General features: G+C 43.4%; 1 protein-coding gene across 3 annotated transcripts; it reads right to left on the bottom strand.

Moving 5' to 3' along the window:
• Window positions 1-40: 40 nt before the first annotated feature.
• LOC101066063 (guanine nucleotide-binding protein subunit beta-4) lies at window positions 41-14,055 on the bottom strand. 3 transcript variants are annotated; one of them, XM_029827779.1, is made up of 11 exons: window positions 10,410-10,627; window positions 7,012-7,205; window positions 6,776-6,814; window positions 6,275-6,381; window positions 5,942-5,956; window positions 4,858-4,921; window positions 4,358-4,520; window positions 4,178-4,244; window positions 3,790-3,991; window positions 3,476-3,692; window positions 41-3,333 (listed from the first exon to the last, which is right to left on the bottom strand). In XM_029827779.1, exons 2-11 carry the CDS (start codon window positions 7,066-7,068, stop codon window positions 3,227-3,229), a joined length of 1,038 nt encoding a protein of 345 aa, XP_029683639.1. In that variant the 5' UTR covers window positions 7,069-7,205; window positions 10,410-10,627; the 3' UTR covers window positions 41-3,226. The 3 variants fall into 3 exon arrangements, with proteins under 3 accessions (XP_029683639.1, XP_029683638.1, XP_003974268.1); XM_029827778.1 differs by lacking the exon at window positions 10,410-10,627 and adding an exon at window positions 13,904-14,055 and having other exon boundaries at window positions 3,193-3,333; XM_003974219.3 differs by lacking the exon at window positions 5,942-5,956 and having other exon boundaries at window positions 3,193-3,333; window positions 10,410-10,626.
• Between the last annotated feature and the right edge of the window lie 625 nt (window positions 14,056-14,680).

Below are 14,680 nucleotides of genomic sequence, written 5' to 3'. Positions count from 1 at the left end.
TGAAGCTACTTTAAAAAAAAAAATCATAAAACATAATTTCTTGGTTAGAAGCTTTTTATTGGTTACAATAACTCATGGCAACATATCTGAATCACCAAGCCACTGTACAAATACAAAAAAAGGTCTGGTGTGAAAAAGACTATAAAAATTATTCCATAACACAATAGCACTGTAAGAGAATTATCATGGCACCGAGTCCCTGGTCTTTACTGGCTTAAAACACAAACAATAAATAAACTCAAGAATAGAAGGCGGCGTGCATCTCTGGCTGTGCTGTGATCACCTGGGGGAACCTGGTGGTGAGAGAACCGTTAACGTTTTCAGCTTAGCGCGATGTCGCCCAAAATATGAGGATTCCTTAAACTATACTTTAGTATACATATTTTAATGAAAACAACACTACACAATAATGCATTAAATATATGCTAAACAGGGACTATTCAACCCCCCTAAATTGCAAATTTGTTCTTATGCACCACTGTAGTTCAGCATTGCAGTCAAATTTATAAATGGAGCATTTCACATTTAAAAAAACACCCCCCCAAAATGCAAGTACATATCACCCAGAGTGGCACCATGTGCACTCCTGTAAATGCTTTATCTAAATCATTTGTCCAAAAAATCTGTTAAATATTGTTAATCATCTGCCAACCAGTCAGTTTGGTGTTTCTTTATTCACCAGTTTTCATTTCTTTGGGCAAACAATCCCTTTAAGCCAAATAAATGTTAAAAAACTAGATCTGAACACCCATTATTTGATCATTTTGCACGTAAAAACCAGGAATAAATGCGCATTTATGTGATTGACAGAAACTGGCAGTGGCACTTGAGTAGTAGGTTTTTTAAAAAAAACAAACAATCTCATTAACGTCACACAAACTCCGGCTCAGAGGATAATAAACCATAACGTCACAACATGTCTAAACACTCGCCGCACCAGTAAAACCCCTCCCCGCTGACATGCGTCACGTCCTACATACCTCCAGGATTAGTCTCAGGCTAGAAACTGTCTCCACATCCTCTCAAAATGGGTTTCTTAACGCAAAGCCAGTAAAAGTAGCTCCAAAAAAGACACTAAAACACTCAGATCACAGTATGTCAGAGAGGTCTGATTGGCAACCGACTCGACCTAAATCAACACTACAAACTGCGGTGGCAGGAGAATGGGGTCATAAAAGCCATTTTAAACGTGTAGGGCTGCAGAGCTGCGTGTGGTGGTGGTGCTTTTTACTGTAAGCTCGCCTTTGTAGTGTTCACTAGTATCAGGGTGTGCTTCTATCTGTGGAAATTAAGAGATGAAACTTCCTTAACGATGGGCGTGTTGGAGGAAGAATAGAGGAGACCTTACTGTAGGCGATGGCAGTTTTACCTTCTATCAAGAGTGGTTCTATAAGGCAGAATGGAGACCAGTGCCAGAGCTCACAGAAGCACAAGACCTCCTGTTGAACACTTGGAGACGGCACCTGAGACAGCCCGGGGAAGGTCCAACTCACATACGCAAATACATTTTTTAAAGAGGAACCAAACCAGTGTCAGATGAGAAAATATTTAAAATGAGAGAGATAACCACGTTAATGCGTAAATAATTCACAAGTGCTGGATGTACATTTGTAGCACAGCTTGTTGTGAGTGCGTCTCTAGCTCTCTACTAAGTGTACATTTCTGTCTATCGAGTGTACGTCCTTACTAGCAATACTTAACAGTTCGTAACAGGTTTTGGTGAGAAAAAAAACAACACTGAAAGTGTTAAATCCTTTTAAAAAAGGTTTTTTTTTTTTTACAGGCTTGTGTTGGCACTGGTGTGATCGTAGAGTGGCTAGCTTGATTTCAGTCCCACGTCACTCAGTTCACGCCTCGCTGACGATGAAAAAGGATTCCAATCCTTCATTAAAGAAAAAATAAATTAAAAAAAAAAAGACAAGCTCTGAAAGACAGTTTTCTTTCTTCTCTGGTCCTTAGATCCACCGGTTTTTTCCAGAGGCAGAACATTTCTATCAACCTTTACAAGGCCTAAATCGTTTTTGGCAAATCAGGATGCTTGTTTACCCTTGAGGAAATAAAGAGAGGCCAACAGGCCACAGAGGACGGGGGTACTATGATACAAAATCTCAGGCTGGAACCATTGAGGAGCTCATCAAACGTCTCGTGCTTCAGGTATTCTCCGTCCCATCGTCTGACACCACAGTCCAGAGGCGGGTGGCCTCGTAAAGTCAAATCAGCTGTTCCTACTTGGGATTTAAGGCTGAATCCAGACCAAAACAGTTTCCATTACCACAGCAGTGTGATGGCTTCCTTCAATAAAAAAAAAAACAACAACAAAAAAACCACCCAATCCTCCATCTACATGTGTGGACACAGGAAGCATGATTTATGCCCACCGCCTGTAACCTTAACACACAGACACACACACACACACACACACACACACGAGGAGTGGGTCCAATTGTAACTGTAAATACAAGACAGGTCTGGTTTTTACAAAAACCACAAAAACCAGAATCCCTTCCACAAAAAAAGCTCATTCTTGGAGTCATTTGCCTTGTATCTCTGTTGTCTCACAATCTGATACTCACACAGTGTTTGTGGTTTTGTGTAGTAGCATTTAAAATGAAACAATCATAAAAAGGGTGGAAAATTAACAAGGAAAATATACACAAACACATCACGTGATACCCGACGTGCACACTTACCGGCCACGGTACTGGGCACACTGCTATAACGCCCCCGGTGGTAATGAGAGGTTATCTGAGTGTAACCAGCCTGATGGTTTCTCCTCTGCCCTCACATGAAGAGGGGAGCTTAATAAAATGGCTGATGAGTGTGAACTGACTCTATACACACATTTACAGATCAGGCACCTACTTTCAACTTGCTTGTTAGTCACGCTAAGAACACTTTTCGACTGCTCGAGGACCAGTCAAAGGTGAAACCTCCTCACAATTCCTTTCGTTTTGTTCTGACTGGACAACACCACTGAAAACATTCTTGTTTGTTCCTGTGTAATAGCTGGGTGAAAAGAAAAACTTGAAACGGGTGAAGAAAATCTTTCTCACAGATGAGCAGGCGGCTGGCAGAGAGGAAGAGAGCTGGGGGTGGGCTCAGGGGGGGTTTGGCTAACACAGTGTGGTCCCCGCAGGTCCAGCCCAGCAGATGAGGTGGGGACATGTAGACTGGGGCTGCAGGACGAAGGTGGCAGGCAGTATTTGAGTACATCACAGATCTTTGTTTAGTTCCAGATTCGGAGGAAACTGTCCCAGGAGCCGGTGGCCACAGCCATCCCATCTTTTGTCACTCCTAAGCAACTCACTCTGTTGTCATGGCCCGCAAGTACACCTGGAGGTTAAAGGTAGTAACCCAGAGTTATGGACTCTTTATAATGATTAACGTTACACTACAACCGTCACCACTAATGCTGGTCTAAAACCAGCACTTCAGCAGTATGTGATATAAATATTGATCTGTGGGCGTGTCTTACCTGCACGCTCGCCCTTCAGGGTGTCCCAGACATTGCAGTTGAAGTCATCGTAGCCTGCCAGGAGCAGGCGCCCGCTCTTGGAGAAAGCCACAGAGGTGATGCCACAGATGATGTTGTCATGGCTGTACATCATCAGCTCCTGGTCAGCGCGCAGGTCGAACAGCCTGCAGGTGGCGTCATCAGAGCCTGTGCCAAAGGCGTTCCCGTTGGGGAAGAACTGCAGGAGAAAGGAATGAAGGAAGTGATTAGTCAGTCTATTAAGTTGATACAGGATGGCGGTTTTCTAGTCTCCCATCACTGTCTCATTTCCTCACCGCGACTGCGTTGATGTCAGAGACGTGGCCGGTGAAGGACTGCCTGCACATGCCGTCACGAATGTCCCACAGCTTGGAGGTGGCGTCGCAGGCTCCTGACACAAAGGTCTTGTAGTCTGGGCTTAGAGACAAACTCATGACGTCCCCTGTATGGCCACTGAAGGTAGTGGCCTGTTGGCCGGTCTCTATGTCCCACAATGCACTTAAAAAAAAAGAAAAAAAGAAATTGGTTCAAATTTGACTAAAAAGATGAAGAAAATCGATGTTTGTAGACTAATTATAAGCTTTCTGTTTTTCAGCTGAGTAGAGCTGTGACTATGGCTGGTGTGAAGAAATGAGACTATATATGTTACTGCTTGTTAAAGAGCTCAAATGAGTCACTTCTCACCAGGTGGTGTCTCCAGAGCTCGTCAATATCTGGTTATCATCCAGGAAACGGCAGCAGGACAAATAACCTAAATAAACAACAAAACAGAAGCATTTTACATGGCATCCTTAGAACTCTGAGCTTTGGGCCCAATATCCTGCCCTGTGAGGGCCGGTGCTGGTCCTTTTCTTCTGTGCCTACCTGTGTGTCCTGGCAGCTCTCTGGTAACGCGTACGTTGCCCTCGCGGGTCTTCAGACTGTATATAGAACAGATATTGTCCAGGCCTCCACAGGCCACATAATTCCCAGAGGGGGCGTAGGCGCATGTCATCACCCAGGAGGAGCGCAGAGGGATCGCATGCATCTGTGGACACGACACAAATCTGAAGATAAATACAACAGAGGAAGCTTTGTTCTTGCCCATCAATTACTTCATTTTAGCTTAGCGCACATTGAAATAGTAAATGTCACTAAGTTGTAGTTGTACCAGCAGAACACTTAATTACATCAATTAGTACCATAGTTTGAGTCATTGCAGGAAAACTAAAAGTCAGAACAATGAAAATCCATTTGTTTTGCAGGCAGAAATGATTAATGAGATGTGTTGAGATTCATGTCAATCGGAGGAGAACTCTCCAACTGGATCAATCAGCAAACATGTAGCTCTTCTTAAATATAACCATCAACATTAAAAGTCTGACCTTGTTTGTTGTGTAGCTGTCCCAGATGATTAGCTTTCCATCTTGTGAGGCACTGACGAGTAATCTGAAAACATTTCAAACACAGTGTTACTGAAACAGGCTTAGACAAGTTGAAAAAGCCTAAAGTCATCAGAGATACATGCACAAAACTACCCTAATTAGCATACTAAGCATTCAGCAGAAGCTTGCTACTCCTGTGCCATCGTCCCCACTCCTGTCCCCCTACTGGACAAAGGCCACGCCTCCAGAAAGCCTCCATGGACGTCTCACTCCATCTAATATTACATCACTTGTGCAAATATGTGCACTGTCAGGACGTAAATGCTTCAGTTTTGGAGGAATTCTGGAAAGAAGCTCAGGGGGAACCAAAACAGGCAGAGAAGAGGAGAAAGAAACTGTCCTTCAGGTGAGAATTAGAGGGTACGGACTCAGGGACAGTCAGTATCTCTCCCCCATCCCCATCATCTCTACAGGAAGTAGTTTGTCGGAGCTATTTTACGATCAAGAGAAGAGCCATCGCCCTGAAAGGTCAGCAACTGTATACAAAATAAACACCAGCCTCCTGCAGGGTGATTCAGGAGAAGGTAGCAGCCACCACCCACTCACCAAAGAGGACTTGGAGGTTAACTGAGTGTAAACGTTCAAGATGTGACAGTTTTTAGCAGTGAAAAAAATCGGACATTTCACCATTTATTTCCTGCAAACCAAAATAAATAACGCAACAACATGCATACTATACTCACAATTACAATGCTGGGTGTTTACAAAAGCAGTTTGTAAGTTTTGGAAGTGGGGCGAATGAAAAGGTGCATCCCCGGGCCATTCAGGACGCACAGAGCCTTTATTCAGTGGTGAATTTTGAAGCATCAATGATTCAACCTTACAAACTGCATATTAGGGTAAATGTTTCAGTGCCCAGTGAATAAAACTACAGTGTTTAAAGAGTAGTGAAGGCATAAACCAGTGATAGTGCTCAGAGCCAGTGGAGTAGTAGTGCCAACAGTAACAACCATTTATGTACGGTGGTATTAGTCAGATTAGTAGTATTAGTAAGATCGATACTGGTAGTAGTATAGCCCCACACCTGGGACTTCCGTCACTGCCCCAGTGCAGTGCAGTGGGAGACAGACGGACAGAGAGAAAGATAGATTGATAAAAGCATGAGAGAAAATCCCAATTAACAATGGGTCACAATCACAATAGCTTACAGTCGCAGCAGGTAAGCTGCCTCAGCTACATCTACAGTTTCTGCTGTTGATTATCGTTAGCTTCTGCTAAGCTTTTTCTCTGGCTCTTGTCTACTTTAAATGGCCGACCTACACCAATCACAATCTCAAGAATGTGACAATTTAAGCAAGAAAAAAAACAGATATGTCACATCATCCCGGTCACGTTGTCTACAGAACAACCATAGTACCTCGAGTCGCTCCCCCAGTGCATTGCATAGATCTTGGCCAGGTGGCCTCTGAGTGTGCGTCGTGTCCGCATCTGTATCCGGCCCACCGAGTCCAGACCAGCTGTGATCTGCCAAAAGACAGGAAGGAGCGTTAACAGTAACGGACTCAGCAAACTACAAGCAAAGCGAGCAGATTAACACCACTGTGAGTGCTAAACAGAAAGGATCATGCTAAGATGTGTATCCTGTTAAATGAGTATCGCATGGAGAGTTTTACACTTTAACAAGTGTCATTCAAAGCTCTGAGACAGCTGGAACTAAAGTTAGCAGGAAAGGAAATCCATTCTGCTGAATTCAGGTAAAATCTGTCATAAATGCTGTTTAAAGGTCCCCTGCTTGCGGCTTTATTTACTTACTGAACATTTCAGGGATTATTTGAATCCTGAATGTCCAAATGCTATTGTGGAGATGTATAAATCTACACAAAGACTTTGTTTGCGTTATGTCCTGTGCAAGTTTTACCTGTGAAAGAGTGGAGTCACTGCAGGCTTTCCTGGCATCCTGTCACAAGAGAAAAACCCAAAATTAGCACATTATATTTATTCATTTAAAAAAAAAATATTTTTTTTTTTTACATCATCTCGGAAATGTGACGGTGTAAGTTGCTGATTCCTCTGTAACTGACTTGCATGTTTCAGTGTCATGAGTTCCATTTACAGATAAATGTTCTTTGTAAACACACACAAGTGCTGCCCCACCCGGATCTGATTGCGTAGCTGCTCAGCTTCCTGCCGCAACTGTTCCAGCTCGCTCATTGTCCTTCTGTGTTGCGTCGGGGGCCGACTCTGCTCCAAATACCAGCTGGGTTAGGAAAACACACGTGCCTGCACACACGCACGCACAGGCGCACAACACACACGTGCACGCTCCCACGCAGTCTACCAGCTGTCACCTGGAGGACACAGAGGCAAAAATACTACGATTATGACGGGTAAATGGAGAGAAAATGGGAACTTCCATCAGACAAACATCCAGATCCCAAATAAGTTCAGACTGGGGGGGGGGGGGGGGGGGGGGGGGGGGGGGGGTTCTGAAAGGGTAGGGCTGGGTGGAGGCACAGAGGGTGGCCCGGTTCTTCAAACACCCCCAATCTGGATCAAAAGGATCTCTTAGCAAGACACTGACCTTTCCTGAGTCAACCAGGCCTTTCTGTTGCTGCATTATGCTGCCGGGTCGGTCGTATCAGATCATGTTTGTGCATCACGTGCATGACCGGGTGAATTTTAATGGCTTGAGAAAATATGTCCGAATGAAAACAGGAAACGTGTGCGTCTGTGTGCACAGTGATGTATGCATTCCGTTGTAGTTGCCAGTCTTAACCTTTAAGGCCTTCAAAAATGGGTCAAAAGGCACTTAGCCTGGCAAATGGGAGAGTGGGACGGGATCTAAACATTTCTGGAGCGTCTGTTTTACTGGCTGTCAAGAAGTCCCACCCTCAAATTAAATTTTCAGTTCTACTTTCTATAATTTAGTAATTAGGCCAAGCCCAACTTCTTCACAGGAAATCATGTTCATCTATATGAAAAAAGGAATATTCATCATGATTTCCACCCAACCCTGACATTTACATTATTTTTGTTTTTATTTTGTCATGGGTGGTTTAAAATCACGTGTAAAAGGAGCATTTGTCTTTAGAAAACTGTGTAGTAACGTTGTCTCTGCTCTGATTTGGCATGCGTGCGTCTCCCAGGCTAAGACAGGAGAATGGACCCTCTCAGCCAGAGAGACATTTGCAACATTTAACATCCCCGACGCTTCTCTACTGTCAGTGTTTTCAGCCGTTCAGGAAAGACGTCAGTCACTCCTTGCAGCTGACGCACCTCCCCTGAAGAGCGCCTCTCAGCATCAGCGTCACGTCATGTGATGCGGTGCTGCTCTGTGACTGCTATGGATTCATTACGCTGTACGCCTCAGTAGTAAGCAGCGTCATACACAAACACTAAATATGACCTTATGTAGTCATCCGGCTAAATCTGTTATTACAATTTTCCGCTTTTTGGGCTTGAGACGCCCAAGGTAACGACCTCTGAAACTGCCACACAAATGTTTTATTTTCCCTTCTGTTACGTGCGTGGAGCCGTGCAGCCAGGCCCACCGACCAGGCCTACAAAAGGAGAGCTGTGTGTTGGAGCTGCCTATTGTTTAGAATGGAGCTGCCAGCCTACAGTAGATAGTGCTGCTTGGCACCACCACATTTGGGTATCTGCTGCTGGATGTGGGAGCCTGTAATTGCTATTGCACCCCCCCCCCAACCCTCCCACACCCGCACATGCCAACGTACCAGTCATCCCAGTTTCTGAGCACACATGGGACCAAACAAATGCATAAAAATATGGATTTATGACAAAGAGTCAGAAGCAGTTGAAAGATCCACGACCACGGGTGAAAAACCCCGCAGCATCATTTTGAATATGTCGTGCGTAGACGGCGGATGATGCGTTTGCTAATAAATTCCGTGATGGCAGTCGAGTTGTGCATGGATGACATTTCTGCATCTGATTTTTGATAATTGTCGAGAAGTTGTGTAACGCAGAGCCGTGATTTACAGGTGAAGGGCCAGCATATGAACATTAACAGACAAGGCCATGGATAAAATAATAAACAGCTGCTGTGAAAGAATAATTGAACTTTATTTTCAATATAAATGGTGACTTTTTAAACTGCCGTTCATTTAGTCATATCAACTCCGATTACTGAGCGTGAAGCCATCATTTCTGAGACCTGACTGGCACCCAAACTTTCACTTTCAAAGTGACAGACATCATTTCTACCTCAACCACAAAATAGGGGTGATGAGAGAGGCAGGAGGTGCAGGCGATGCAGCTGCACCCCGAGCAACAGGTGCCCGGCAGCAGATCAGGAAGTCGGGTAATTAACACCAGCAGCAAGGTGGGGAGGATTCTGAGCGCCAGAAACTTGTGTGTCTGCTGCCTTGGACATAATCCATCAAGACTGAAGAGTTGGGTGGAATTGCTATGAAACAAAACAAATGCCTTCTTTATCAGGTCAGAACCACATGACTGTGGGGTCAAGATAAAGGGTCACTGAATATATCAGTAACTTCGGTGTAGAATGTTCTGGCTTCAACAGTCCCACAAAAAAAGGTGTCAAATCTCTTTACTGGATTGTAAAGCCAAATGGAACGGAAGAACGGTATGGCGGAGGCTACAGTTTACACCCCCACAACAGAATTTCAGAGCATTTAGTCACTATTTCATATCAGCACACCAAGAACCCAACTGGACAGGGCCTGTCAGGACAAGACCCATATGACATCACCCATGAGGCAGATCATGGCTGCAGACTCGCTCCAGAACTGTTCCGAACACTTGAAATGATGCCACCATAGATCCGTCTTTAAAGGCTACACCAGTACAACTCCATACTAGTCCACATTAAAAAAATGTAAATTAAAAAAAAATAAAAAATCACAGGGAATATAGTCCAGACAATTTATAGGTGGAGCTTTATTCCAGAACATTGTTTGAGAAACCATAAATTAACAGTTAATGACGATGTTGAGACGTTGTGACCATGCATGTTAAAGTATGCGCACGCATGTTCTCGGTACATTTGGAAAATAAATGAGTGAAATAAATGAGGGTACGGACACCGAGCCGGTGAGCTGCAATGCGCTCGTTAGGAGCAACAGTCTGCATGTTCCCCGCCGCACAACCAGTTGCTGCTCCGGCGGATGACATGGAGATTTAATAGAAAAGAAAAATAGATATATGCAGCGTCACACGCCCAGAAAAGACAAACAGGAGTGTACGAAAGCCATCATTCAAATGTTTCACTCCACAGTTCCGCTTGAGAATCTTTTGACAGCTCGGGGGGGGGGAAAGGGCCGCGATTGAACGGTAGAGAATTACAGCAATGAAAGCTTTGTGGTGGGGGAAAAAACCTGCACTAGGACAATAGTAGCCGTGGAACAGTTATGTCAACAGCTATCAGTGCTCTGCTGTTCAATATTCCATCCTAAGTGGCGTTTTTCTGCTCCTCACACCCAACATGGTGCAAAACAGAACCGCCGCAAGCAAAACAGGAAACAGCCCAAAAGCTACCAAAATATCAAGACAAGACTACAGGTCCTTACCTAAAGAAACAGGCTTTTTGGGGCTCTTTCGCTCCTTCCTTTCCGAGTCGCGCTGTACCGTTTTTACGCCACAACCATGGCCCCAGACGTGAGAGGAATTGTGAAAGCAGGCGTGTTAATTTTGGGGCAATTTTATCGGATTAACGAGGCAGAAAGGAGCGCACCTCCGCTCAGTTCCAGCAAGCAATTTTCACCAAGCAGGCTAATCACCACACCCATGAAAGTGGGAACATGGCAACAACCTACGCCGAAGGGTGCGCTGCTTGGATTAGATGATGCATTTATAGTTTAACTGTTTCAATTAGAAGAGAAAATGTTTGAATTATATTTTGTTACCATTTAAATATAACACTGCTACAAAAACTTGGCGTTATTTTGTTTTTTTATAGTTCGAAAAAATATTTGAAATATCTTGGCTAACCTATAGGTGAAATGGTACAGTCTGTCCGCCCCTCAACATAAAGGGACCGAATAAAATACAGGAAACAAATTCAACCTGTAAAGCCTGTTCCAGGCGTGTTGTAATCATAATTATCTTTGATTTAAGTTACAGTTTACAAAAAATAAATAAGCATATGTTTGGATAAATCAGGAAGAGGATAATTTCTACAGTTAAAAAGTGGAGGCAAAATTCGTTCAAAAAACTGTACTGACTTTACGTCAAGGTTTCACTACAAATGAAACTATTCCCCCCATAAAACACTTAGTGAAACAGACAATTTTTTACAGGTTATTCCTTTATTGTTGCACTGCTTCAGAATTTAAAGCAGCAATGGTATGAATGGGCCAAGTCTCACCCCGGCACATCACAGTTGGTCTGCAGAGGGCTCACAAAAAAGGATCTCTCTCCATTAGGACAGGATGAATTTTTAATGGGGACAATGAAAGGGAGCAGTGGGATAGGCTTTCCCTGATCGCTGCATGAGCCAAAATCAATGGATAAAGATGAAAGTTGCCTAGCCCTTAGTTTCCTTTTGGAGTGGCATGGGGTCAGATCAAGTCTAATTGAATACACACAGCAGTAGTTTAGGTGTGCCACACCAATTTCCCCCTAACCACATTAGCAGGATTAGGATTTAATCATATTCGAAATAAACACTCCGATCAATCAATTTGGATATTAATCTACCACTACCCTCTCCTCTAAAAATAGCACATGGTGTTTTTCCATTATCATGATAATCATGAATAAATAAATACTCATTTTTTCTGTTTAAATATTAATACGATTCAGGGTTTTGCCATTAAACAGACAGCAAATTGTTTTCTGTCTAACATGCAATGCCCACAGTTGCTCAGCAAGGGGCTGGATGATTGCTAAATGGTGGATCATACAGCTGTGATTCAATCACTATTCTATCCTTTCCAGATAATTGAATACAACAGTTTGGTCCCATCGGATCAATCTTGAATTCACCTGAAAGGTTTTTGAATTCAGAGCAGGAAGGGGGGACATTCAGAATTTATTAACCAGCTGGGATTCAGAACCAAGGTGCCCAAAAGCACTTCCTTGGCCAATCAGGTCCCTTGGCTCATTGCTTGGCAACCAAAGGGGGAGGGCAGCAGCAAATTGACACTGTAAAAATAGCACATCAATAGGCTGGTGTCTGAAAAAAAGCAAGACACATGCTGGTGAAGCTAAAAATAGCCCCAGGATCGTGGAAGTGGCTCCGAGTACAGTACATAGACTTTAATGAATTACATTTATCAATGTAACTTCTGCATGCGAAGCTCTGAATCTCCACAAGAAATGTGACCATGTGTATTTAAGGGTTAAGAGGATTTACAGTATTATTGACTTGTATGACATAATGCTACATAGTACTACATAATAATAATATTAATATTAATAATATACTATATATATAAGTAACAACAAGATGCGTTTAGGTGGCATTGCAGGATGACGTGTTAATTGTTTTACATTTTGGTAATATTCGATTTAGACCCTCACTGCCTGCTAAATTTAATTTTTACATAATATCTCATTTCTTCAGTGTCACATTGTTAAAACGGGCCACAATGTGGCCAAGAATAGACCCTCTGTTTTCAAATCACTTTCACAAGACTGCTCAAAAATGATCCCCACACACGGCAGATCAAATGGAGTGGAGATAATGGGAGATTGATCTCACTCTCACATCCTTTTTTTAACTGCCCCCACACCATTTTCTGAATGCACGCTAAAGCACCCCATCAACCTCCATGTAATAGTGCCACTATATCAAAGGCAATTAAAAGGTGTAGCAACAGTAGAGCCTTAAAAGGCTTTATCAGGGCTGTCTTATCCACCAGACATCTCCTGGGGAGGCTGGCCGTTGCTAGGGTAACCCTCACAAATGGCAACTGACGTCAAGAAGGTAGGAGAAATACCAGGGAGAGCCAGAGCTGCTATGCATAATGGATTATTGAAAAAAGGGCCCTCTTGAAGAGTGCAAAGTGACTTAAAATAAAATATGCGTGCCTGGCTTGGCTTGACACCACACTTCTCTCTTTTCCCTTGATGAGGAAAACAGATGTTGACAGTTTTATGGTTTTACCAGCGCTCTTTGGGTCGACTGCTTAAATCTAAATCCTCTCATAAGTCCAACTCTGTTGATGCACCTATTCGACGTAAATGTTATTCCCCAGGCAAGTTTCAGGTCTCTGTGCTATATTGTTTGTCTTCTGTGCGTGAAAGTGAAAGCACAACCATCTGGCACATAGAAGGAGACCATTCCCAGCAGCCAGTCGTGTAACAAAAACCCACACACTGTAGTCTGTCGTGTCGGCTCCTTGTCTAATCTCGTCGCCTTTGTTGGCTCCATGAGAGTGTCACAGCAGCGGCTAGTTGAAGAGTCCTCCTCATTTCTCTGATAATGTTACCATTGAAAATCATGACTGTGATGGTCGAATCACTTTGGAAGGCAAACCTCAAGCACTGTAACTATCCAACAGTGTGTGCGTTATAGGGGTATGGGTTCGTTTATCTTGAATTACTGTTTACTTTCAGAATAGTCCACCAAAATCGACAGAGCGCCCAAATAAATGATGCATGAAAAATGCTGTGTCACTGACTTGCATGCTAATAACATATTCCTATTGTAGAAGCTCAAAATGTGACACATTTCTCTTCATTCCCACATTTTACAAGCAAAGTATGTGCGGGATTTCTTCCAGCGGGGAGAAGCTGCGGCGGAAACGTGAAGAGAAGTGAAAGTGCTTCAGTTCGTGGAAATCCCAGATATTTTGTAAATCGTGAGCACAAGAAGCAGAGCAAAGCTTGACCTAACATGTCTTCGGAAGAAGTGTGCCATACAAGTCCAGTACGATGGAATGAATTAAAGGAAGTGAGGAGCCATCTCAAAGTGCTAACACCATTACAGTCTCAGTGACAGCTGAACCAGCCATTCATTTATTTATGACCAAGTTGGCTGTTTTTAATTGACATCATGGTGCATGTTAGGATAGGAACATCACAGGAAATTATTTAGATAAAGTTGAAGCTATTTTACCTTGTTCCAGGTGAAGGTGAGCAGTGGCAGAAGTGTGAATTCCCTGCATGCGTCCTTACTATTGTGGGTTTCTCCAGTCAGAGAATGCTCTCCGGTTCTGCGATAAAGCTGAGAGTAAATGCTGCTGGGAGGAGAGGTAGACGGAGAGGGCTGCAGAGTGAGGTAGAGGTGCCGAGCAGGAGGTGGAGGCATGGAGGGGAGTATTTATGTTAAAGGGACAGTTTGAGGTCTTTTCACTCTTAAACCTAGAGTTAAATGATTATGTCCAGTTCCTTGTGTTCTCAGGTCTACAGTGGTATCATGAAGTGCCAGTGCGCCAATCCATTTATTTAGATTTCATTTTCTAGTGTTTCTTGAGTGAAATACACTCATATGGTGTTTTTGCAAGAACTGCTTTAACCTGGGAAAAACTGTGCAGTTGGAAAGTTTCCACACTTTCACTTTCACCTTGTGGCCGTAATTGAAACAGATTTTTTTCTCATAGAAAAACGCGCTCAACACCACAGAAAGGGATTTTTTTTTTTTTGGGCAAATTTATTATAAAACAGGAACTAAAATATTGCATATTTGGACCATTTAATCAGTTGAAGCATCTTTTGCAGCAGTTACAGCCTCCATCTCCGTGAGTACGATGCTACGAGCTTTGCACTCCTGGATTCTGACATATTCCTCTGCAGATCCTCCGTCAGGGTTGGATGACAGCTGGTGAATAGCCATTTTCACATGGCTGAAGAGGTGTTTGATTGGGTTTGTCAGGACTCCAGCTAGGCAATTCAA

This window comes from Takifugu rubripes, chromosome 20 (genome assembly GCF_901000725.2).
Source record: "Takifugu rubripes chromosome 20, fTakRub1.2, whole genome shotgun sequence".
NCBI classification, from domain to species: Eukaryota; Metazoa; Chordata; class Actinopteri; order Tetraodontiformes; family Tetraodontidae; genus Takifugu; species Takifugu rubripes.
This window is presented reverse-complemented; position numbering and strand designations above follow the sequence as displayed.